The 22,566-nt window shown below is 38.1% G+C and overlaps 1 protein-coding gene across 1 annotated transcript in view; it reads right to left on the reverse strand.

Moving 5' to 3' along the window:
• Positions 1 to 1,950: 1,950 nt before the first annotated feature.
• Positions 1,951 to 22,566, reverse strand: part of DCP1A (decapping mRNA 1A) — a 31,907-nt gene continuing 11,291 nt past the window's right edge. The window contains exons 4-10 of the mRNA XM_030956807.1: positions 22,256 to 22,322; positions 17,759 to 17,897; positions 14,237 to 14,356; positions 10,312 to 11,067; positions 9,588 to 9,653; positions 7,432 to 7,650; positions 1,951 to 5,976 (exon numbers count right to left, since the gene is read on the reverse strand). Coding sequence (XP_030812667.1) covers positions 5,896 to 5,976; positions 7,432 to 7,650; positions 9,588 to 9,653; positions 10,312 to 11,067; positions 14,237 to 14,356; positions 17,759 to 17,897; positions 22,256 to 22,322 — 1,448 coding nt within the window. The 3' untranslated portion in view covers positions 1,951 to 5,895. The remainder of the gene's footprint in view (positions 5,977 to 7,431; positions 7,651 to 9,587; positions 9,654 to 10,311; positions 11,068 to 14,236; positions 14,357 to 17,758; positions 17,898 to 22,255; positions 22,323 to 22,566) is intronic.

A 22,566-nucleotide genomic window follows, 5' to 3' on the forward strand; every position in this document is an offset into this window, starting at 1 on the left:
GCAAGCAAATCATGCCTACCCAGTCATTGTCTGACCACACCCTGAAATACTCTGAATTCTCACAGGCAATCTGCATCTGAGCTTGGAGAATACCTGAAGACATGCAGCAGTATGGAAGCAAAACTGTAACTTAAATTCCTCTGTGCTTCAGGAAATACCTTCACAGGCCATACTTCTCTCTCCACAATATCCCCTTTCATATTTACATAAACGCGTTTGCTATTCCTTCCCTTGTTTTCTTCTCAGGAATCTTCTATTCAATTGTCTTTCCCTCTTATTTTATTGCCAGTACTCTTTCAAAAATGTAGCAACTGATAAAATCTCTCTTCACTGCCCTCTTTTCTCAATGCTTTTTGAGGCTGATTAGGAGTGTCTTCTGAAAAAATTGTTGCATAACTGACAAGGATGAGTTTTATATGGCTGTATTTTAAATTACAGATCTATCACAGAAGTTTAATTCTCCTAAATTAGTAGGTCAGGTCAAAAAATAAATCTCCCAATCAAAATCTAGAAGATGGAAAAAAGCTGATTCACACCTGAAGTTGTGTGAAGATAAGTGAAAAAATTCCACTACTGGGCACTGGAAATATCTTTCAATAACATGCCTTGTAATTTCTAATATTTTGGTTAGAAAATTAAACTGAAATTTACCTCAGTCATAATAAAGACTATTTAGTAACTTGAAGGCATTCTATTAACAAACAAACAAACAAAAAAAAACAACTGTAGGAATGACAGGTTTCTTACTCTCTATATTACTTCTGTAGTGAGAAGGAAGTGTAGCTGAACCCTTACCAAACACGAGTCCACAGACTTCAATTAATTTGGCCCATGAACATGAGCTACAACTTCTTATTTCATTCTGCAAGCCTGTAAATGAAATTTGAATTTTAGACAATGAACTTTAGGAAGCCTAATGCCTATTCCTTGATCCTATCCTGTACACATCACCATTGTAGTAGGGATATTCATTCTGTCATACACTTTCAAAAAACATCACTTAGAGCACACAGGATCAAGTGTACAGTGCCTGGTTTAGCTGCAGCTGAACAGAGAAATTCAGAAGTATTCCCTTATTCCCAAACCAAAGGAGAGCACTTCCTGTGAGTATCAGTGAAGAGGAACACCTGAACCAGAGAAAACAAACAGATTAATGGCACTGAGAATGGTCAATATCGAGAATATTTTTTTCAGACAGGCAACACACCTAATATAGAATGTTGATCTAGATTCCAGAATTGAAAGTTTGATTCTAAGCAGTTTTACACTTTTTTTCCCACTTATATTGCAAAATATTGCAAAATCCATGATTTCTGTACCTGTATGGCACAGTCTTCTATTAGAAGAATCTGCTTCTGGACATAGTACAGGAATCAGTCCAAAATGAACCATCAGGGCAACAAATGCCATTCTCCAGTGGCCTCCTCTGACATTTGACCTGCCCTGCAATCATCAGCTCCTATGGGTAGTTAGAACGGGAATTAGAATCTAGGTAAGATTTAGGGATTTAGGCCTAAAGTTTTATTTAATTTCAAGATGAACTTCTATGTTTTTCTTCCCTATTTTACTTTGTGAAACTTGGATCAACCAGTTGCATGATACTGATCAGATATGATAGGAGGACAACTGCAATTTCCAATGTCTTGGATCAAAGACCAACACTGGACTGAGAATCAAATGCCATGTCTAGATGGATGAAAGGGAATACCATAAAAAAGTGATACAGAAAGGCACCAAACACAGAGCTGTACTTACAGACCAGTGAAAGTGCAGCTGCATTCTTAATGTGAGAGGAAACTTATCTATTTATCAAATTCAGAACACAAGGCTGCTGACAGCAGCACAGGGCCTTGTAGAAGCTGTTCCCCACTGCCTTTCAAGCAGTCAGGTTGCATTTTCTATGTGGACAAATGCAATTTGGTTCTACCCCCTGAATGAAGTAAAGGAATTTGAGTTTTTTCTCTGGGAAATATTAACCCTAAATAAAAACTGAACCTTCCAGTAGGCTAAGAGAGCTCTAGAAATAAAAGGAAACGTCACGAGATTTTAGGAGGTGCTGAAACATTTGTTTTGAAGTTTTATTACAAAAATATATTTGCAAACATACAAAATTTTGGATGAAAAAAATGCTCATTCTTAAACATTTATGCAATAACTTAATAACTGCAAACATACATAGGTGCTATAAAACCCACACCATACCAAAAACGTTAATGATGCAGTATCTATATTTTTTGACTTACAATTATTCAGGTTTCCAGAAATCTTTCCTTGAAGCCCCCCCTTCCCCATGGTCTTCATATTGAAAGAACATGCAAATGGCTACAACTGGTGCATATGCAGAAGTGATAAAACTCAGAAATTACTAAAAGCACATAATGCACATAAAAGAACCTAGCTAACCATATGCCCATACACTGAATAGATAAAAATAAATACACCACCAAATCAGAGCTACTGCAATTTTTCCAACTTGAAGTGAGAGGAAGATATTGCATCTTAACATTTTAGTAACATTGCCAGACAAACATGAGGTGATACATATTGCACACATTCCTCTTGTTAAGATATGCTGTACAAAGCAACCCAAATACCTGGCAAAAAGGTGGCTGATTTGTTTTGAATACTTTTAAAAACCAAGAAGTCCCAAATTAATGTTTGCTTTCCAAAACATTGCAGAAATTCTATCAGTGACTACACATGGCATAATGGATTTCAGAAATAAATCAAAATGAAGCAATTAGAAATGCAAGCAAAAATGATACATCCAGCAGCAAGTGTTTAAATATTGAGTACTTATACACAGAATTACACATTTTATATTAAATCAGGATGAATCACTTGAATTTTTTTTATCACTCATTCTGCAAATCTTGTTTAATTTGGAAAGATATTCTCCTTCTAAAGTTAATAACTGTTAGGCACCTTTCATATAAACTTTGCATTGTTAAATAACAACAGATAAAGTCTAACTACAAAACTGAGAATTTTGATTTTCCTGAACAATTCAGCAGTTGTAGGTTTTAGAACTGTCTTTGATTAGGGAAAAAGTAAAAATCCAAACTCAAACCTAAAGTAACTTAATATGAGCCACAAAAAACATGCTTAGGTAATAATTTGAGGAGTGTAGTCTGAACTAATAATCTTTTGATTCCCAGAAAGAATAGATAAAATCTCCATTAAGCCAGCAATTAAAAAAAACCCAGCAACTTTAAAATGGTCACAATCATTTTTTGTGATGCCCCAAGGTAACTTGCTACACACTGGTTATCCCTACATGCAGATAACACAAATCAAGCACTTCAACAAGCTGGTCATTTCAAACTTACACAAAAATTTAAAACAAGTAGGGAAAAAGGTTTTTAAATACAGCATCCACATAAAAAAAATCAGCTTTTACACTGTAATTGAGCTTGTGTTTTACAATGAGCTTTTAATTAAAGGAGTTTATCTGTTAGAGCCACTCCCTGGCACTTGTCACACCTCTGCACTAGGGGGTTCCTGTGTCTGCTGGCCCCATGCACAGGTTGGAACAAACACATGCCGTAAAGTTCAAGGTGGAAAGTTTGCTGTGGACACTACAATTCCAACCCTGGTTCTCTGCCAGTTCATTTGGAAAGTTTGGGTAGGGAAGTAAACCATCAACCTGTTGCTACAAGGACACTACAAAACCAAAGTGAAGTAAGGATCTGCCAACTGCTTGTTTCCAGCTGCACAGGAACCCTCACAAGTTAAGGATATTGAAAGTATTATTACTTTTGTGTATGGCTGAAGAACTCAAAATACAACTTCCTATTATTTCTACAGATCTTTGGATATGACTGTATTTAGCAAACAGTACCAACATGCACTATCAGCTTCCAACATTTCTTTTCTTCCAAACCTTTATCAAATCTTTCATTGAAGAAACCAGAAGCTGTCCACGAGAAGCGAGAAGTTACAGACTCCATCTTTGCTAAATCCAGGTAAGAGCAACCCTCTATTTGGCTTAGACTGTCCATTTTTGTTCAGAGGAACTGCTCCCTGGTTTGTCCCTTTCAGTGAAACTTTTCCTAAAAAGCCCAACAAAAAATCAGTTTAGACCTTGAATCGAACTTGAATCTCACTGTTTATGTGCATACACAGTATTGTAACTCCAGAATTTATGGAAGAAGTTCCTATCTTCCTTAAGAAGTCTGAGCTTGTATTGCTGAATTTAGATGCTACCATTAAATCCAATATATTTCTTGAGGAATGCACATTAGCATCTTTCCCTGAATCTTGAACATTTTTCTAACAATATACTATATATTTTAATTGGAAACACTGAACTCAAAGGCTGAGAAGAGCTTTTCAGAAGGCAGGTAGTGCTAAACAAAATATATTTTCCACTAAAAAGCTAAGAAAAAAACCTAAAATAGTTCAAATACATAAAAATATTTGAATGTATGTAAATATTTGTTGTATCTAAAACATCCTGATTTGTGAACAAATCACAATTAAAGCTCAATTACTAGCTTCCAATGAAATGGCCATGCACCTTGACTATGTCAACATTAACTAATCCTTAGGAGATCTATGCTTACATATATGTTGTAAGGAACCAAACAATATTTTTCTTCATATTTCAATAGTGCTTGAAGGAAAAGAATGAAGCAGTGCATCACAACTCACTACAGATTATCTTTTTACTCAATAACCCAACACTTTTCTACTGAAAATCTAAACTACTATTGCTGGAAAATGTTGGGACCTGAACTCAGATTAATTACCTTTGCATGCCTTTTAGAAATAAATACAACCCATGGGTAAACCAACACAGCAGCATAAGAAGGTATAATTAAAATTTTTCTGATTTGGGAAAAGTACCCAGTTAAATTCTTAGTGAATAGTGGCTTACTAAATCACATATACAAAGCAGTAACATTTTAATTAGATTAACTTCAGACTATGAAGTGTACACTAATTATTTGGATAGAGGGCAACAGAAGAAAAGCATGCATTTGTTTCCCATCTGCATAGTTCTCAACACTGCAGTTCCAACACAACAGGAGTGAAAGCCAACTACGGTGTGGTCCATCCTTAAGCTAAAAGGAAACAAAATGTTTAAATTTTATCAAACACTGCTGAACAGGAAGAGAGTCTTCCAGGGGTGGTCTCCTAACTATAAATTTAAAATGAGAACTTCAACATGCAACTCCTTTGTTGTTTAAAAAAAATTGCAATCACTGAGGATTTTGCATATTTCAAATTTTGCCTCTTTAGAGAAAATGGCCTTACCCACTTGGGTGTTTTATGTCAGTAACACAGAAACAAATAGGATTAATGAAATATTAAAAGGATGAATTTACATGCATTAGCTAGAGACTGCCAATGTATTTGAGCTAATCACATTTTTAGACCTTTTGTTAAAGATTTAGCTCCAATGGCCTGGCTTCCAGACCCTTTCCCTCCCCACACCTACCAGCTTAATCACAAGGCATTTTGCTCTCATTTTCCTTAGTCCTGCAAACTGGAACGAGGTTCCCACAACTGAATTTGGTTCTGGGGTGCTGTAGTGTATTATATTGTGCATTTGCTGGTTGAAATAGTTTTGAGTCTGTAATCCTTGAACAATGAATACAGCCAGGAATGAGAGCCAGAACAAACATTTGCACATTCACTTAATGCTAATGAGAGCTCAAATGCAACTTAAGTCCCCTCCCCAATAAAAAAAAGGTTTGCTGGTGATGATCACAGTGAAAACCTAGATCATTCTGAGAACATTACTTTCATAAGTATTTAAGGAATAATATTTCCTAACAGGTTCAAATTCAAGACATTGAAAACTAAATATTCTTTTACAAAAATATTAGTTTTATAGATGAGGCATAATTGTTTCTAAAATGAACATATTTTAAGTAGATTCAATTTCAATTATAGCTTAATGTTGTCTGTACTCTTGGTGAGGACTTGCAAGTAGACTTCATGGATAGTGCTGAGAAAACGGGAATCATTCTGCAGGAAAAACAGAAACACATTAAAAACATTAGTGAAAGGATGCCAAAAAAAGTTTAATTTAATGTCACTTTAGTTGTGATAAGGTTTCCTTGCAGCTGGCAAGGGAAGGAGCTGTGTGCCTGCACAAAAGGTGCTTTTGGAACACACACAGGCTGTGAACCATGAAGCTGGGCAGCAGCTGAAAGCATCACCAGGCACTCTGGATGCTCAGACAAACAGACGGGGTCACTGTGTCAGCCTGGCCACATTTTGCTTCCCTCCAGAGTCCAAACCATAGTCTTAGGCACAGGGAAACCCATTCTGTGTCTGCCTGAGTGTCAGATGTGATGTTGTTTGTCAGGCAGAGCAGCCAGAATGGGACTGCAGCATGCTCTACAAGAATTCCCAAGTCAAAGCATGACTGGGAAGTGAATTGGTTTTATCTGTGGACAATATTTACAGATATTTCTTGAGTCTAATTCCTTCAAACGACACATTGCAAAACTGGTATATCATCAGTTAGCTTGAGAGTGTAATACTCTCTTGACAAGACCTGAACAGCAACTGGTATCCTGCTCAGAGTGCTGTGTACTCCCATGCTGCAGGATATGCCTATTTTGGTCTTCATTCAGCTCTCCCTCTGTAAAGACTGGAGACAAATATCCCTGTCAGCTCTCTAAAATCACCACTCAGAATATTAACAGGTGAGCTCAGTTCCAAGATTAGTTTAAGTCCTTAATTAGAAAACCCATACACACCAGCAGAAGAAAAGGTTAAGTTTAATGGAACAGATAAATCAGGCAACCTAATGATGCGATCTGGTAATGACCTTTTTGGTCCTGACAACTTGGTCACTGGGAAGATGCTGTTTGTTATTTTTGTTATTCTTGCATTTTGGGCATAAGCTCTACTAACACCAGCATGGAGTGAGCAAGAGAATCCTGAACTAAGAAAGAACAGTTTGTCATTCATGGCAACTTCACCATGACATTAGAGGTCAAAATCATCTCAATGCACAGCTACTCCCAACATCACAGATTTAGCTCAACAGAACTTTTTAGTCCCTAAAAATAGCAGAGCTAAAACTTTGCAATTTCCATTTCAAAGAAACACACTAAAAGTAAAGATGAGGAAAGGTTCCAGGAAACTGAAAACAGGAAATCTTTCCTTGAGGAAGTGGAACACTTAAAAAGACAACAAAATCAACTCCCACCATACCAGCTTCTACTGCTGCAAGTTACTCCTCACTTCTCTACAAATTCATATGGATATGAAAGGACACATTTACCAAAAGCAGCAAGCTGTGCCATAATCTGCGTACAGTGTGGAGTAATCTGCCCCTTCCAAAAGAAAAGAACATCTTTCGTAATCTTGCAGGGCAAAAGGAGTTACAGGGGTACAGAATCTGTCAGTGCTGCCTTCTGTGCTTGGAACCCCATCCCTCAGAAACTCTGAGCTCTGTATAGACACTACCTTTATTAGATGTATCAGTGCTTCTTGAAGCTGAGACCTACTGAGAACAGTAGGAGGTGTAGTCTGAATTTCTGTTGTTCCAAGTGTTAAAGGCGAAGAAGAACTGGCTTTATTCTCCACTTCAGTAGCTTTTGTAGCTGATTGCTGAAACACACTTGGAGACAAGAGGACTGAAGGTGTTACTGTCGTCGTGGCTGTAACAAACTGTGGAGGTGCAACCTGTAAAAGAACAGAAGATTAATAAGTACTGTGTTCAGTAAGAATGAATGATGCTGTAAAGGCTGGAGAGATAAACACAAAGAAAATGAAATAAATTGCAGCCACAATTATTCAGTTAGATATTGCAGAATAGCTGCTCTTAAGGTGAAGAAGGTAGCAGCCTTGAACATTCTTGTATGCAGACTCCTTTCTACTCATGTGGTTGTGACCTTCCAGAATTTTTAGAATAGAATACATACAATGAAAGTTGAGCTTTTCACCCCAGTAATCTAAGGAGCCTGTAGCTGCTTAGCAAATTATTTTCCTTTGGAGTTTTCAGAAAGATCAGTCCTGCTTCCTGCACCCCCACTTCTCTGGTCTCCCACAGATACTTTACTTCAAATTTGAAGTGCATCTCAAACATATTTAAAGAAACTGCTGAATTATAATTAAAGCATTGGAGTACACTGAAATATTCTTATTTTGTTTTCCCTTGGGGGGATGGAGGATGGAAATACTTTGAGGACCATCTTCCCACCTCATCGTTCCACAGGTCTGTCTCCATTTCACTACAAAAATGCACAGAAATTGCACATTAAAAGGACTATTAGATTGGCATCAACTGGACACAAATAAATGTCCCCTTTGAGCAACTCTGACATCTCCTGATAACTGCAATTGTTCCTCAGGCTGATAATCTGTGTCTTGCTCAGGTTCCAGGAGGACCAACGTGGTGGAAAAAAAAAAAAGAAAATAAATAAGCTAATCTCACTCCAAAGAAAAGCAACACTAAATGTGATTCATAAAGATGTTTGATATGTCAGCAGAAAGAGCTCATCTTGGATAACCAACAATCTTCAGAGGAAAAAGCCCTCCAAAGCCATCTAAAGTTAATGTGTATAAAATAACATAAACAACAGCAGAACTAGAAAACTGATTTTCTTGTAGTCAAAACTGTGAAGACTCACAGCGTGGGATTTCAGCTGAAGACAATGTGCTTACATTGACAGTTTACTATACAACATGCACATGTTTCTTAAAATTCCCAAATCCATATAAAATGCTTTGAATTAGGTAATTATTTACTAACATGATCAGACTGTAGAGCTTATTTTATAGTGTCCCAGTAGATAAAATGGCATTTTACTTCAAGTAGGGCCAATTTTGCCTTCCCAATCAGATCTGGGCATGCTACTAAAACTGCTTTCATGGAAAGCAAGTTTGACAAGAATGAGGCAAGATATCTGAAAAAGGAGTGGGTGCGTAAGGGAAAAACAGAAATAAAATACAGATGGTGTCCTAAAATGAATACATAACAAAAAGGTAATCAAAACCAGTTCTTGAACACTTGACTATTATCAAATTATTTTGTAACTATAACCTGAAACTTAAACTTGACATTATTTTAAACTGTTATCCAAGGCAGTTTTAAGAAGCTTAAACCTGCTTTTAGCTGGCTAAAACTTGCTATCACAAGTTTTGCAGTAGCAATTACTGGTTTTTTTTTTTCTCCATCTTCAACTTTTTCTGCTTTGTATCAGTTCATAAGATACAAGGTATCTCAAGAAAACTGAGACACAGCAAGGCCAGGATTGCATTTTAAGCCTCTGGGGTGCTTAAGGTTGGGCCAAGGCTAATATACCCTACTACAATATTATGGCATCAGCACTCCCTGCTTGCAACATAAAAAAACCCAGCTCAAATGGTGCAAGCTCAGTGCAGGGCTGCAACTCCAAAAATGTGTTTTCATTTCTGCATTAGAACCAACAGTAAGAGTGACTGTGCAAGAGCAGTGCACTGACAGCAACTCCCCCTTCCTCCAGTGCTGTTTCATAACAGCTCCTTCAGTATGGTCAGTGGGCAGTGACTATTTGACATATCAACTGGGTTCTGCAGCTGGGTTTTTTCCCCCTAAGAAAATCCCTGAGACTGATTAGCACAGGTGCTTATCCACTTACTTGACTTGCTTTAGACAAAGTTTTCGGCTGTGGAAATACTTCTGATTCCTTGTTTTGTTGTACAGTCTGAGTTAAAGAAAAAAAAAAGCAAAATTCACAGGTTACCATCCACAGCTCAATTTCTAGAGGTCATTCTCTGTTTTTAAGAAAGCCATAAAAATGCAAATTTCAAGATTTTAGATATAATTCGATCAATTTTGTAAAACTGATATAATCAATGCGAAGCTGAGAAAAAAGAGAAAAAATCTGAACTTATGTTTTATGTTTTCAATAATATGGCAAACATATAAAGCCATATCTCAATGTAGCCCACAGGTACCCACAGAAGAAGCAGGTCAAAACTGAAGGAGAACAAAACACTCAGCAAAATAATCAGAAAAAAGAAATTGTTAATTGTATTGTAGACTTCCACACATCATCTCCTATCACAGTGCTCAGCCTGCAACCTTCCATCCCTTCTCAGATCCCCAGCTCTGAGCAGTACTTTTCTGACACACAATGAAATCTTTAGGACTTATTCACCCACTAACAGCAGCAGTCTGAAAAACCTCCTCCACTGGAGAGCAGATGCTAATGATACAAAACTAATGGAACTGAATTTCTAACTTAGCCATTCAATCAATACCACACAGTGGAAATCCTTCATTATCTTCAAACAGCACAGTTTTCAAGGGAAAAATACATGTAGTCTAAAGCTTCATGGATATCAAAGCCCACAGAATACCTGAAGGGGAGAGATTATCTTGCTGTTCAAGGCTGATGGCTTACTGTGAGATTCTTTGAAGCTTTCTGGTGTTGCAAGTTGGCCAACGGAGGCAGAGATGTTTGGTGTTAAGGGACTCTTAGCGAGAGACTGCTGCTGTGTTTGGTCATGCTGTGGGGTCAACCTGAGTTTCTGGAGAAGATCAACACTTGTATGAGATGCATTTGAGACAGTCCCTGTGTTTGCTGTAGTCAAGGGTGCTATGAGCTGGCTTTGGCCAGCCATGAGATTCTGTGGAGCGTGGTTCACGTCAGATGGCGGCTGATTCACCAGTGGGGATATGGGCTTGGCAGCTTGCTGCATAACTTGCATTATACTGTTGCTTTGTTTGAGGCCAGGAAGCATCTGAGCAGGGGCAGCTTCCATTGTCGAGGCTGAATTAAGAACAGGGCTTAAACGAACTGAATAGCTTGGAACGTTTTTCAGCTCAGGCTGGGAAACTGAAGCTGGAGGTATTATCATAGGTGTCAAACAGTCCTGCTGGCTGGCACTGGGTTTAATGCTTGGACTTTCACATTTCCCCAGGGATTGTTGCATTACTGGTGACTGGTCAAAGGAAAAAGGCAAAAGCAAACTGTGCTGCTCTCTGGCAGATGCGTCTGTCTGCAGCTTCTCCATTCTCTCTGGATTGGGATATGGAGCTGCAGGCTGTTCCTTTTGGACAGAGGTTCCAAACAGTTCCTCCAAAGTCAGATGCTTCTGCCTTGACTGAAATGGCTAAAAAGAAGGAAGAAGATTTCAGTTTAGAACTAGACACAGCACTGTGCAGATCACAGAGTCTATTACAAATTCAAAGAAGTTAGGAGAGACAACTAGGTCAAATGCCTATAAAACACAGTTTGGATACCACTGGTGCCCTCTTCATAGGAATTTTGAAATTAATTTATAAGGAACATCCTGGCTATGTATGGCTTTTCCTTAGGGCCATCTCAGGACAGTCTCTGCAGCAGTAGTCAGGAACGGGGATGGCTATGGATTCTGTCAGGAACATGGCACCTGCCATCATCCATCAGCCCTAACTACATAAGGCACTTTAGGGAAGTGAAAGGAAAAACATACATGTTGAAAAAATCCTCACAGAACTTCGAGAACTGGAAATAGTTAAATGCTCTAAAAGATGGGAAAGGAACATAAAAACCAGAAGCTGCACAACTGAACTAGCAATACATGCCTAGATAGTTTTCCTAGCCCTAGTGCAGTAGATGTTACAATAGGTAAGAGAATTTCTATAAACCTAAATATGTATCTCATTGAAAAGTGTATATATGTACACAGTTATATCTACCAGCCCTTTAGTCTCTCCCAAAAAAATACATCTGGTCTACACCACTGACATTGTTAGAAAAATATGGTTTTCAGAATATAATATTTTGCTGAAAATATTTTAAAATGTGATTCATTAAAAAGAAAAGAAACAGCTATTAACAGCAGTGATCTCAAAATTTTCCTTTTTTTTTTTGAGGTTGCACAGGACCAGAAGTTATGTAAAACAGCTGGACTGAAATACAACATTCTGTTCAGAAGACTGAATGGCCTGAAGCACAGTTCCAGTGTATTCTGATGGTATGTCTAAACAAAGATGCTACTTCACAATGACAACCACTGCACCATGACATTGCTCTGCTGGCTCTGATTTCCCCAGCACAGAGAACAGGACAGCACAGCAGCACAGGTGCCACAAACAGCCCAACAAGAGCCCCTTGAGCTTGAAGTCACACTGTCCTTTGCCCAGGTTACTCATCTCTACTGTCCTTGTTATTCAATTTTAGCTAGTTAAAAGACTGGCACCCTTTCATTTTGAGGCTGGGACATGCTATAGTTTATAAACCTTGTTAGTTATGTTAGCAATCTTTTCCTAGAAAGTTGTTTTTACTTTTTTTCCACTGATCCTACTGTTCTGGAGACCTGGCCTTCAAGCATAAAGATTCCATTAAGAGAAAAATCACTGTTCCAGATCATTTCAAACTCAGCTGTTCACTTCAGTATGATTAATTGATCAGCCTTCCTTTATTAATACATTACAAAAGTCAAGTAATAAACTGAAATCTCTACCATGCCCTGATCCAAGTCAGACTGGATAGTCTCAAACATCAAGTTACTTTCCAGCATGGAGTATAAAACATCTCTTTTGCCTTGTCTGGCTGAGGCGTACCTCGAGCATTTCATCAACTCAGTGTTTTTATGAAGACCTTTATCACCGGGGGCTGCATAAAGGCCACAAGATCACTTTATTTCATAGGAATAGAATGCTGCTGCTGCTGCTCAGAGGGTTTCTCCAGAAATTATTTCAGATAAATTAAGCTTTGCAGTCCCAGCTCTGCTTATTCATGGTTCAGTACCAGTGGTCTAGTTCAGTTTTGCACACTACATAATATCATACAGAAGACATTTATTTTTATTCCCAAATGTGTGGTATCTTTAGCATGGGATGAAGTTAATCAACATGCAAGTGTGACATTTTGGAGGGAATTTAGCAATCTCACTGTACTTATCATATGCACACTATTTTTTTATTTCACTGGCCATCTGTTTTAATTAGACGAAAAATGTATATTTTTACAGTTGAAATGGAATGTTTTTCCAGTAGTCTCTCACTTGTCCATGTTACTAAAAATGTGACTCAGAACCAACACATTTGAGATATATTTGAACCCAGCTAACTGGCTTTATAGAACTATCACTTATGGTACCCAATTAATTTTTTCCAATATCTTTGCAGCTATTATTTTAAATAGCTCAACAGAATTAAAAATATGACATTTTACATGTTCTGTAAATCAACTTTCCCTTTAATTACTTCAGAGCAATTTGTTAGAATCTTATCTTTCCAGTTTTTCCTTTACTAGTTAATTGATTCCTGTTCTGCAATTCCAAGCACTGTCAGGTGGAGCATTTCAGCTGATTTTGTACAGTCTACATGGAATGACCCAAAGAAAATATGTGCTTTGAAAGCAAAGCCTCAGGCAGCCCTGGTGCCAGGTCTCCAGACATGGCATGCAGCAAACAGAGCTGGCTGCCAGGGGTCAAAACCAGAGGTGCTGCTCAGGGGCTGGAAGGGCTGGGATAGAAATAATCCCAGCAAACTCCCCACCCCTCATTTTAGTTCATTAACTTTTACTACCCTACCCCTAAATCAGATTCCTGCTGCCCAGCCCCAGCCCTAACCCGAACTGGGAACTACAATTACTCCTCCAAACTGTGTATTTTATTTACAAGTACTAAGTGAAAATTTGCCCACATTTTCCTAGGGGATTTCCCTTCTTGGGCACGGTGATTTATTGCATCAGAAGCACCCCAGAGAAGCATGGCAGAGAGAGGAGTTTTCCATGGGGCACTTCCAGGAGCAGCAGCAGTGCCTGTCCCGTGCCCACTGGGTGGCACTGCAAGCAGGCCCATGGCACCTCCCTGTCACAGGCAATCCAGGTACTGCTCAGTTCACTTGTTTCTCTAAATTCATCTCTACAAAGTCTTGTATCAAGCCCCAGCTTCCTTGTGTAGGTACACAAGTGTGGCTCTGAAGCACAGACAAACCCTCAGTAAATGTCTGAGACAGAACACCAGGGCTTGAGTTCCCGAGGGAAAGACCTGACCACCAGGCATGGTCATCTCTTCTTGCCTCCTGCCTCTCCAAGTCATCCCACACATCACCACAGACTCACTTCTTCCAGAAGCCAAGTGGGCCCATTTCAACGTGGATTTTCACACTAGTGTGAACATAGCATTTTTCAAAAGACAGAATTTAGGATCCTAAAAGTCTTCAAACTCATTTGTTTAGCGATAATACATTCGGCAAATACTGAAGGCATCTTAGGAAAAAATCCATTTTGGTACCAAAACAAAGTATTAAATGAAAAAAAACCCTCATTTAGGGTTGGATGAAACATACCTGGTCTTGCACCTGTAATGAAGGCTTCTGTTCTGAAGGTTCTGTGCTTTCTGGCTTTGGAGGATTTGAATTCTGTTGCATTCCAGAACTTGATATAATACTTAGGTCACTAATCTGATTCTGAGCAGGAAAAAAAAAATAGAAAAAAAATTAATATAAATACATGAGTTTCAGTCTACATTTACTATACAGTCCTGTTTACATGGCACTTGGGACTGAAATACAGATGAGGTACAAAGCACTGATTTTTTTAAGACACTGTGGAATTCACAAATATTATTATTTATTTTAGGAAATAAAAATCATACCAAGACATCCAGAATTTGGTACGCAGTCATAAAACTTTTACTCTTTATTATTATAAGAAAAGCAACAAGAAAATACAACTGATTTTATACTTTTTCACCAAGAACAAAAATGATACATTAAAGAAAAGGTGGGCTTTTCACATCCTGTATCTGCATTGGCTGCTAACAGAGAAGTTTGTTACACTTCATTCAATCAGGAACCCAAACTAGAACTCAGGAAAAAAAATCCTGTCAGAAAGCACTCTAAGTGGATGGAAAGACAGCTTGTCATTGATTTACTTCCACCAGATTTAACCAGCCAGGTACATTTATTTTCAGGTGTTAATTTGGTTTTCTGTGAACAAGACAAAACCAGGCAAGAGACTTGCATTATAACACAGTATGTTTCAGATGGATTTGACTTTCATCTTTAATAAACATAAAAATAAACACAGATATTCTATTACTGTTAAAATCACCAGAAAAACCCAGAGTGTAGAATAATCCAGCTTTCAATGGGTAAACTACACCTGATGCATATGATAGAGCTCAACCAATGGTACAACACGTGGTGATTGCTCTGGTATCTTACCCAAAGCAGTAAAATATGGGTTAAACTTTCTAGCAACGGATTAAAAAGCAATCTGTGCTTTATTCTTTTGTTTTCAAATTCTAACTGAAAGCAATAAATACAAAATCAAGCTTATATATTGTGATTTAAGGACAGAGGAGAGAAGCAGACTCTAGCATCTTTCTGACTTTTAGCAACTAACTTGAAGGTCAAAACTCCTTGTGCCTGAAAGGCTGAAGGCCTTTTAGTTATAAAATCAGGAAAGGCAGAGTCTTCTTTTCACTAGAGGATAAGCTGCAGTATGTTTCCCTGCTCAAACTGAAATACAAACACAAAACCACACTATAAAAAGCATCCATTCACTTCATTAAAAAAAAATCTCAGAGTTCATTCATTTTCACATATGGGCTTGATGTAGTGTGTACTTGAAGGATTAAGCTGATTTGGAATCCTAGATTAAAGCACTCAGACCTTCATAAATCTCTTTTTCACTCCCTCTGCCCCCTTCTCATGCTGACACTCTGCCAATCTCATGTGGGCTGCACACAAGGATTACTGTATGATCCATCTGGAATGTACCAGCAGATAAGTACTTTCTGCTCCTAAATACAAATTCATGCATAATTACCAAGTGCCATAAAATTATTAAAAAAAATTAAGTCAGGAAAGGTCTCTCAAGAAGGCATCTCCCAAACAAGTTGGTTACTTCATCACATTAACATTGGCACACACTGGCTACAAGAGCTCCAAAATTAATGTGCCAGGGGTTTGTTGCTAAAGCTGAGGTGGTCAACAGAACATTCTCCAAAGAAGTTTGCTTGAAACATGACCAACATTGTTCAGTTCTGCTTTTCTGACAACTGTACAGCACTACAGTCACAGCAGGCTCTGATGGGATCACCATGGACAGGTTCATTTATGGTTCATGTACACACACAAAGGAAATGAAGTAATTATTCCAGTTTCCCTGGTGTTCTAAAAATATCAAGAAAGAAACACACACATATGCAACAATAAGAAGAAATAAAGATACAAAGCCTCCAATTTTAAAGCAGCTCTGCTGTAGCCCATGCCCTGCCTATTTCACTGCTGTATTATTGGCACCACAGATATTGTCTGTCCATTAAAATATCTGCATCTGTTCCTGCTCATCAGAATTTTACTTGTCTACAGAGCTTCATCCATGATGTTTAGGAACTTTGTTTCTAGCAAAAGCTTTTCAGTACTCTCATATGAAAAAGATCTGAAAATTAGAAGAGAAGCTGGAATATTCCAAGTCACCCAAGACCCATCTGTTGGAAATGTGCATTATCCAATACTGCAAGAACAAAGAGGGAGAAAGGCTTCACCACACCCAGGAGGGCACTACCAAAGCAGTGCATTCCTGTGGTATGGGCTTTTTCCCTTCTTTGCAAAAAGACTTCAATTTCCTCAAATCTGTCAGATTGATACAGCACTGAAAGATGAATCACATTGTGATGTTTCCTTCTGTGATCTCACAAAAGCTGCTACCTGCACAATGCTGGCCTTCATACAGAGACACCTTTTCCCCAAACAGCACTGACACACATGCGGAATGAATTTTGTTTTCATCTGTATTTTACAGCATGAAAAGAACATAGGAGTGATTTCCAGAGATGAGTATCTAGCCTGGGTCAAAGACACTGTATTGTTTATGACATTGCCCTGACCTCAATGTACATCAGACAGTGACAGGTTAAGATGGCTCATACAAGGTTTAATCCACATGCTTGCTCTCTTCTCATCCCACACTGTGTTGTAACCATCCAGAATCTCACAAAGACTCAATTTCAAGTACTCAAAGGAACTCTGCATCACAAGCAACTCCTGGACGGAATCAAGCACTGTACAAATGTGCTCCTTCTTCTCCCAGTAGCACAGGCACAGAAGCCACACTATGGTTCTGCAATGCAATATTCACACATTGCTTTACTATGGCACATTCCTGTATTATTACTCTGGGAAGAGGCGTGTTCAGAATCTCTGCTTCCATTTTTGGATCTCCCACACATTACCTTTATATTCACCCTGCATGTATGAATTTGGTCCTCATGACTATATAAAGTAATTCTTTCCTAAGAGAGGTAACATTCGTCATTATGTAATCTTGTGGATTTAGCACTGGCAAAGGATAACAGGCTTTTCCTTCTGAGATGAATTATTTTATTAAAGGGAGAAACAGTAGACAGGACACAAGAAATAAACTGGAGAACAGAAAGACAAAGGAACAGTATTGTTACACTTAGTCTACAGCTAATAAGAAATATGCTTCATAGAGTCTACAAACAAACTGAATGCCTCAGTCTCTAACACCACAGTTCATCTTTTGAGACTAAGAAGAGACAGATGCTGTTTGGTAAAATTTTTATTTGCTATTCCCAGAGACAAGATTTTCTCACACCAGGAGAAATCATAATAAAATGGGTCCACCCTGCTACAATTTAAGTTAGACCACATGATCAGGATTCAATCCATCTTGCCTGAAATCACAGAATGTTTCCTAGTACAGTGCTCCTGAGGGAGGGAACAACACAGCACTCTGAAAACAAGGCTGCTGGAACTACTGCAGACACTGCCCACCCTTTAAACAAAGCACAGCTGATGTGCTAAAAACTGGTTTCCAGAAAAGAGACATTTACTTACTCGTTCATACTCATCCTTGGCTTTACTAAGCATCTCTAGGATGTCAATGGGCCTGTTTTCATTGCAGCCATTGGTTCTGCTGGGACTTTTTCTATCCTGAGAAACTTGCTGCGACCTCTGAGCTTCTTGTTCAACCACTCTGTAAAAGGAAAGGAGAAACAGGATTTAAAAATTTAACTAGAGTTAACATCTTGCAAAAAGCAGTAAAGAAAAAAGTACTCCCAGTATATTAACCCATTTTTCTGCCTGAATAAAAGCCTAACACATAGCTGACCAAAGTTGCACAAGTTTTCATTTGCTACAAGACAAATTGTCAAAAGGTCTGCATGATTTATCTCCCATTCACAGAGCACTGGTCTGTCTCTCTCAAAGTCTGCCTACAGCAAACACTACTCCTATAAAACTCTTATGTTTAGACATTTTTACAATGAAATATGTGGACATCCAAGCATGTGATACACAAAAAGCATGTTTTACACCATACACTAAGACACAAGTTTTACTCTTTACATCCTAACATGCATTTTTCCATATTTAGCCAAGTCAAGCCATGTCATTCAACAAAATCTATTACCAAATAGTTCTAATTTAGGATGAGGCCTACCATTATGCAACAGAGACAATGGGAAAGAAGAGAGTTGGCTCACACCAGATGCCTCTGGAATCAGTCTGCAAGAGGACTTAGAGCAAGTCACCCCTCACACCCCCACCTAAGGCTCTGGAAGGAGCAGCAAACCATTTCCTCTTCAAGCTGCCCTGCAGTCATTCCAATTACCTGCATTACCTCTGGCCCTGGTGCCTATGGTTCATTCATGACCCCTACTCCACCCCTGCTTGCCTCAAGTATCCAAAACCCTCCATCTGAAGGATAGGTAAGAGATGCAAGAAGCTGATGTGCACCTGGTCATTTCATTAATAAAAATAAAAGCAGCATATACTCCTAATCCATATGCAGTTCACAAGATATACATGGCTGTGCAGTGCGCTGAAGCTGATCCTCTTGAAATAAACACACACCAGCCTGTAATCCCTTCTTTTTTAAGCCTGCATTAATCAAATATGTTAAGGAAAAACAAGCACTGTAAACAGGGCAGAGCTCTGGAGCTGGCATGTCACTTGGGAACTCTCATGCTGTGGAACTGATGGCTGAGGGGGGAGCCAAGAGGTGCCATCACAACAATCACAGAAAGTGTCAATCATCCCAGCCTCCAGTTTCTTTGGGTCAGTTAGGATTCAGGACAAAATCTAGATTTTATAGGCTGTAATTATTTATATGTACCTCTAATGTTTACATTTCTGAGGAAGACACAGTTCAAGTTTCTTCCCAGTTTTCTAGGTACCAAGCTTCTTTACTTCACTAGAGTTTAGCTGAAAAAGGGTTAGATTTGGCTTTTAACACTCTAATGTTGCTTTCACAATTTTTCATCATACAAGCTGGTTATTTAACCAGCTCCTGATTACTTCCAGCCTTCTCTGTAAGCAGCAGTCACCTGGCAAGGTAACCCACAATAGGGAGGCCAATGTAACCCTGATAATTTCTGAGAACTGCAGCATGTGCTCGTTTGGATGAAGCAGCTCAATACTCCACAAGTGTTTCTATGGTGACACCCTGAGAGAACATTTTGTTCTAGCACCTCATGTGGTCACCCAGTCATGGCTTAGGACCTCTCTAAACTCAACTCCAAAATGAATGATGAAAAAGAGCAAGGTAAGAGAATCAGAATGCTTTGCTGAGATATTAAGTGCCAGCATAATTGTATAAGAAAAAAGAAACACTTCAGTTAAAGGGAAGATTCTGGGCAAAGTGAAATCACACATGATGCCTGGCAGGCAAAGCAAAGGCTTCACTCTTGAGACTTTCCTTTGCCTTAATTAGTTGGCCCAGAAGGTTTCAATAAAACATCCTCCCCTGAAACCAGTACTCATTGAACTCACAGCAAAACACCTTCAAGGAGTGCAGGCATTTCACAGAAATGTTTCATAGAAATTTCTGAAAACCAGTTCATAATATTTTTCCCTTGCTCATTATGAAGTGTTTGTTACCTTTTTAAAATTTAAAGTTTACTTTCTTTTTGAAGCATAACAAATTCTCTTCTCATCTAGGTAATTGTCTAACAGTTTAAACTCCATCTTCTGTCTTGTGCACATTACACGTCAATGGTGGTGATGGAATATAATGTCAAACTGTATCCTCAGAACTCAGATTCTTTCCCAATTCTAGTCTGCTTCCTGTATCTCAGAAGCCACTTTGGGTCTGACTACTGAAACAGGGTAAAACAAGCTTATAAACTAAACTGAAAATAACCCCCCATACAAAGTTACAGGTCACAATGCAATAGTTTTCTCAAATATTTGAAGTCCTCCAGTTTCTGCCCTACTTCTTCTAGAAAGGCCAACCCTCAATCAATCATCTTAACTTGACACAAATTAATTGTTTCTGAAATCAGGAGTTTGATGACTCCCATGAAATGTTTTAATTTCAGAAAATTCTAAAATTCTTTAAAAAAAAAATCTGTAAATCAAATACCTAAATACTGTTCCTGGGGGAGAAAAAGTCAACTACTGCAAATCTGTACACTGAACATGCTCTGTGTGCAATCCAGGATTAAATCTTTTTTAAGCAAGGCCTGCTGTTTCTTTCCATTATATCAGATAGTGGAAGAGGCACACATTCCTTCAGGGACACAGTAACTGTGACAGTTTGTTAAAGAATATCTGGAGTTACAGCATTGAAAATATACCTGGCACAACCTCACAGAAGGGCAGGGGGAGGGAGAGAATGTGAGAAGTGAAGTCTGTGATTACAAACCCTAATTTACTTTTCTTTTCAAAGATAAGCCACCAAAATACAAATGGATGGCCTGCAATCTTGTTAACTCAGTCTGGCACAATAAGGTCAAGTTAAATGCAGGGAAGAGAATGCAAATCTCCTTGAAACCTTTTATGGTTATGTTTTGGAAGTGTTGAAGTATTATAAAGGCAGCACTCTTTCCTATCAGTGATTAAGAAAAACTCCACCTTAACAAAAGGGTGCAAATCCAAATTTCCACCCCAAAGACAAAAAACTACAGAACAAAATTAATACTCTTGAAAGAAAATGTAAATATTGCAATCTGGCCAAAAGAGTAAATGTGCTTTATGGACTGCTGTGCCATGGCCAGACTGGTCCATTACCTGATCACACTTTTTAAGACTTCTGAAGTATCTGTAGCCCATCATTTGTGCTACAGTGACCAGAGCACTTCAAATGGACTCAAAGTTTGCTATCTGAAGTTAGATCTGCACTGCAGCTGTGAATATGGTAGAGTTTGACAGTCCAGCTCTCTCTCACACTTCAAACATTAACTAATGCTTTTAGATTAGAAGAGAAAGCCATGTCCTTCTGATGCTCTGTTTATAAAGAGGAGAGGCAGTAGATGTTTTGTTATTTGTTTTGGTAACAACATCCAAGAGTCAGTTTCACACAATTGTTTTCCATTAATCCTTAGATACGGACAAACCAACTAACAGTAAGAAGTCCAACATAACGAGGAAGAAAAAAATAAAAGTAGAAAATGGAGTTATAAGGATGAGAAAACAGAAAAGGAATTTAGAAAGATATCTTGATACCAATGTCGGTCATTGGTGTTTTCTTTCACTGCTTCTGTGTGAAAATAATAATAATTAAAAAAAAAACCAAAATAACCCACACCTAACCCCCTACACTAAGAAATTAGAATTCAGCTTAAAATATCTACATTGTGACTAGTTTTCATATAATTAAATATTATATATTTCCATGTAATTAAATTGTGCAAGTCTTCAGGACAGCCTGACTGGCAAGCCCTGACACGCTAGTGAAGGCATGCAAGAGATAAGAGGTTTCAAGAAAGCAGTGTGATAGCAAAGAGGAGCAAAGCTGAGAATGAGGGATGAGAAGATACCCTGGGTAGTACAGCTACACTCTGCATTTTAGCAAGAGTAACTATCCCAAAATGCTGAAATTAGCAACACCAAGCTCTTATTATTTCCGTTTTGCTTATACTCCCAAACCCACTATAATTCTAGAAAATTCTACCTAGTTCTCCTACTAGTTTTTTGTCTCTTCACTTTAGTCAAGAATAACAGCTAAGTCTTATTAAAACCCAAACAAACCACAAATTCCAAGAAAAAAAACAGCTCACCACAAAACAAGCAAAAACCCCCAACCACAGTTTATTTCATTACACTCTCTACATCAGAAAATCTTTTGCCAGCACCCCTATACAAAACAGAATATAAAATAACACACAGTGCACATAGTTGCTTTCTTTGGAGAATGCCAACTAACTCTTCAACTCATTTTTTTAAAACACTCAATTGATAATTTTAATGCTGCAGTTTTTTTAAAACATAACTGTAATTTTCATTAGTTAAAAAAAAACTTGTATGAGCAAGAATGTTGTATTCCTCCATTTTTAGGAGAGTGAGGAAAAAACCAGACACATTTAATAATCTCTAGAAGGCCCCAGTACTTACTTAGCCATGAGTTTTGCTATTCGATGACAGTCATTCTTGTCATAAAACCAAATACTGTAAATTGACACTAGAAAACAAGAAAAAAAGCAAGTGTAAGACAAAAAAAAAAAGGATTAAATCAATAGGAAAAAAAAAAACCCCAGGAGTCCATTAGATCTGCAATATACAAAGTTCCATCAGTTTCCACTGAAATATTGTGTGTCACCACCTACTATTCACAAAGTAATCAGAAACAGCACATGTGCAAACATAAATACAACTTCAGTCAGTTTAAATGGAAGAACTATAGAATCTTGATACAGTTTGTAAAT

Source organism: Camarhynchus parvulus, chromosome 12 (assembly GCF_901933205.1).
Source record: "Camarhynchus parvulus chromosome 12, STF_HiC, whole genome shotgun sequence".
Taxonomy (NCBI): Eukaryota; Metazoa; Chordata; class Aves; order Passeriformes; family Thraupidae; genus Camarhynchus; species Camarhynchus parvulus.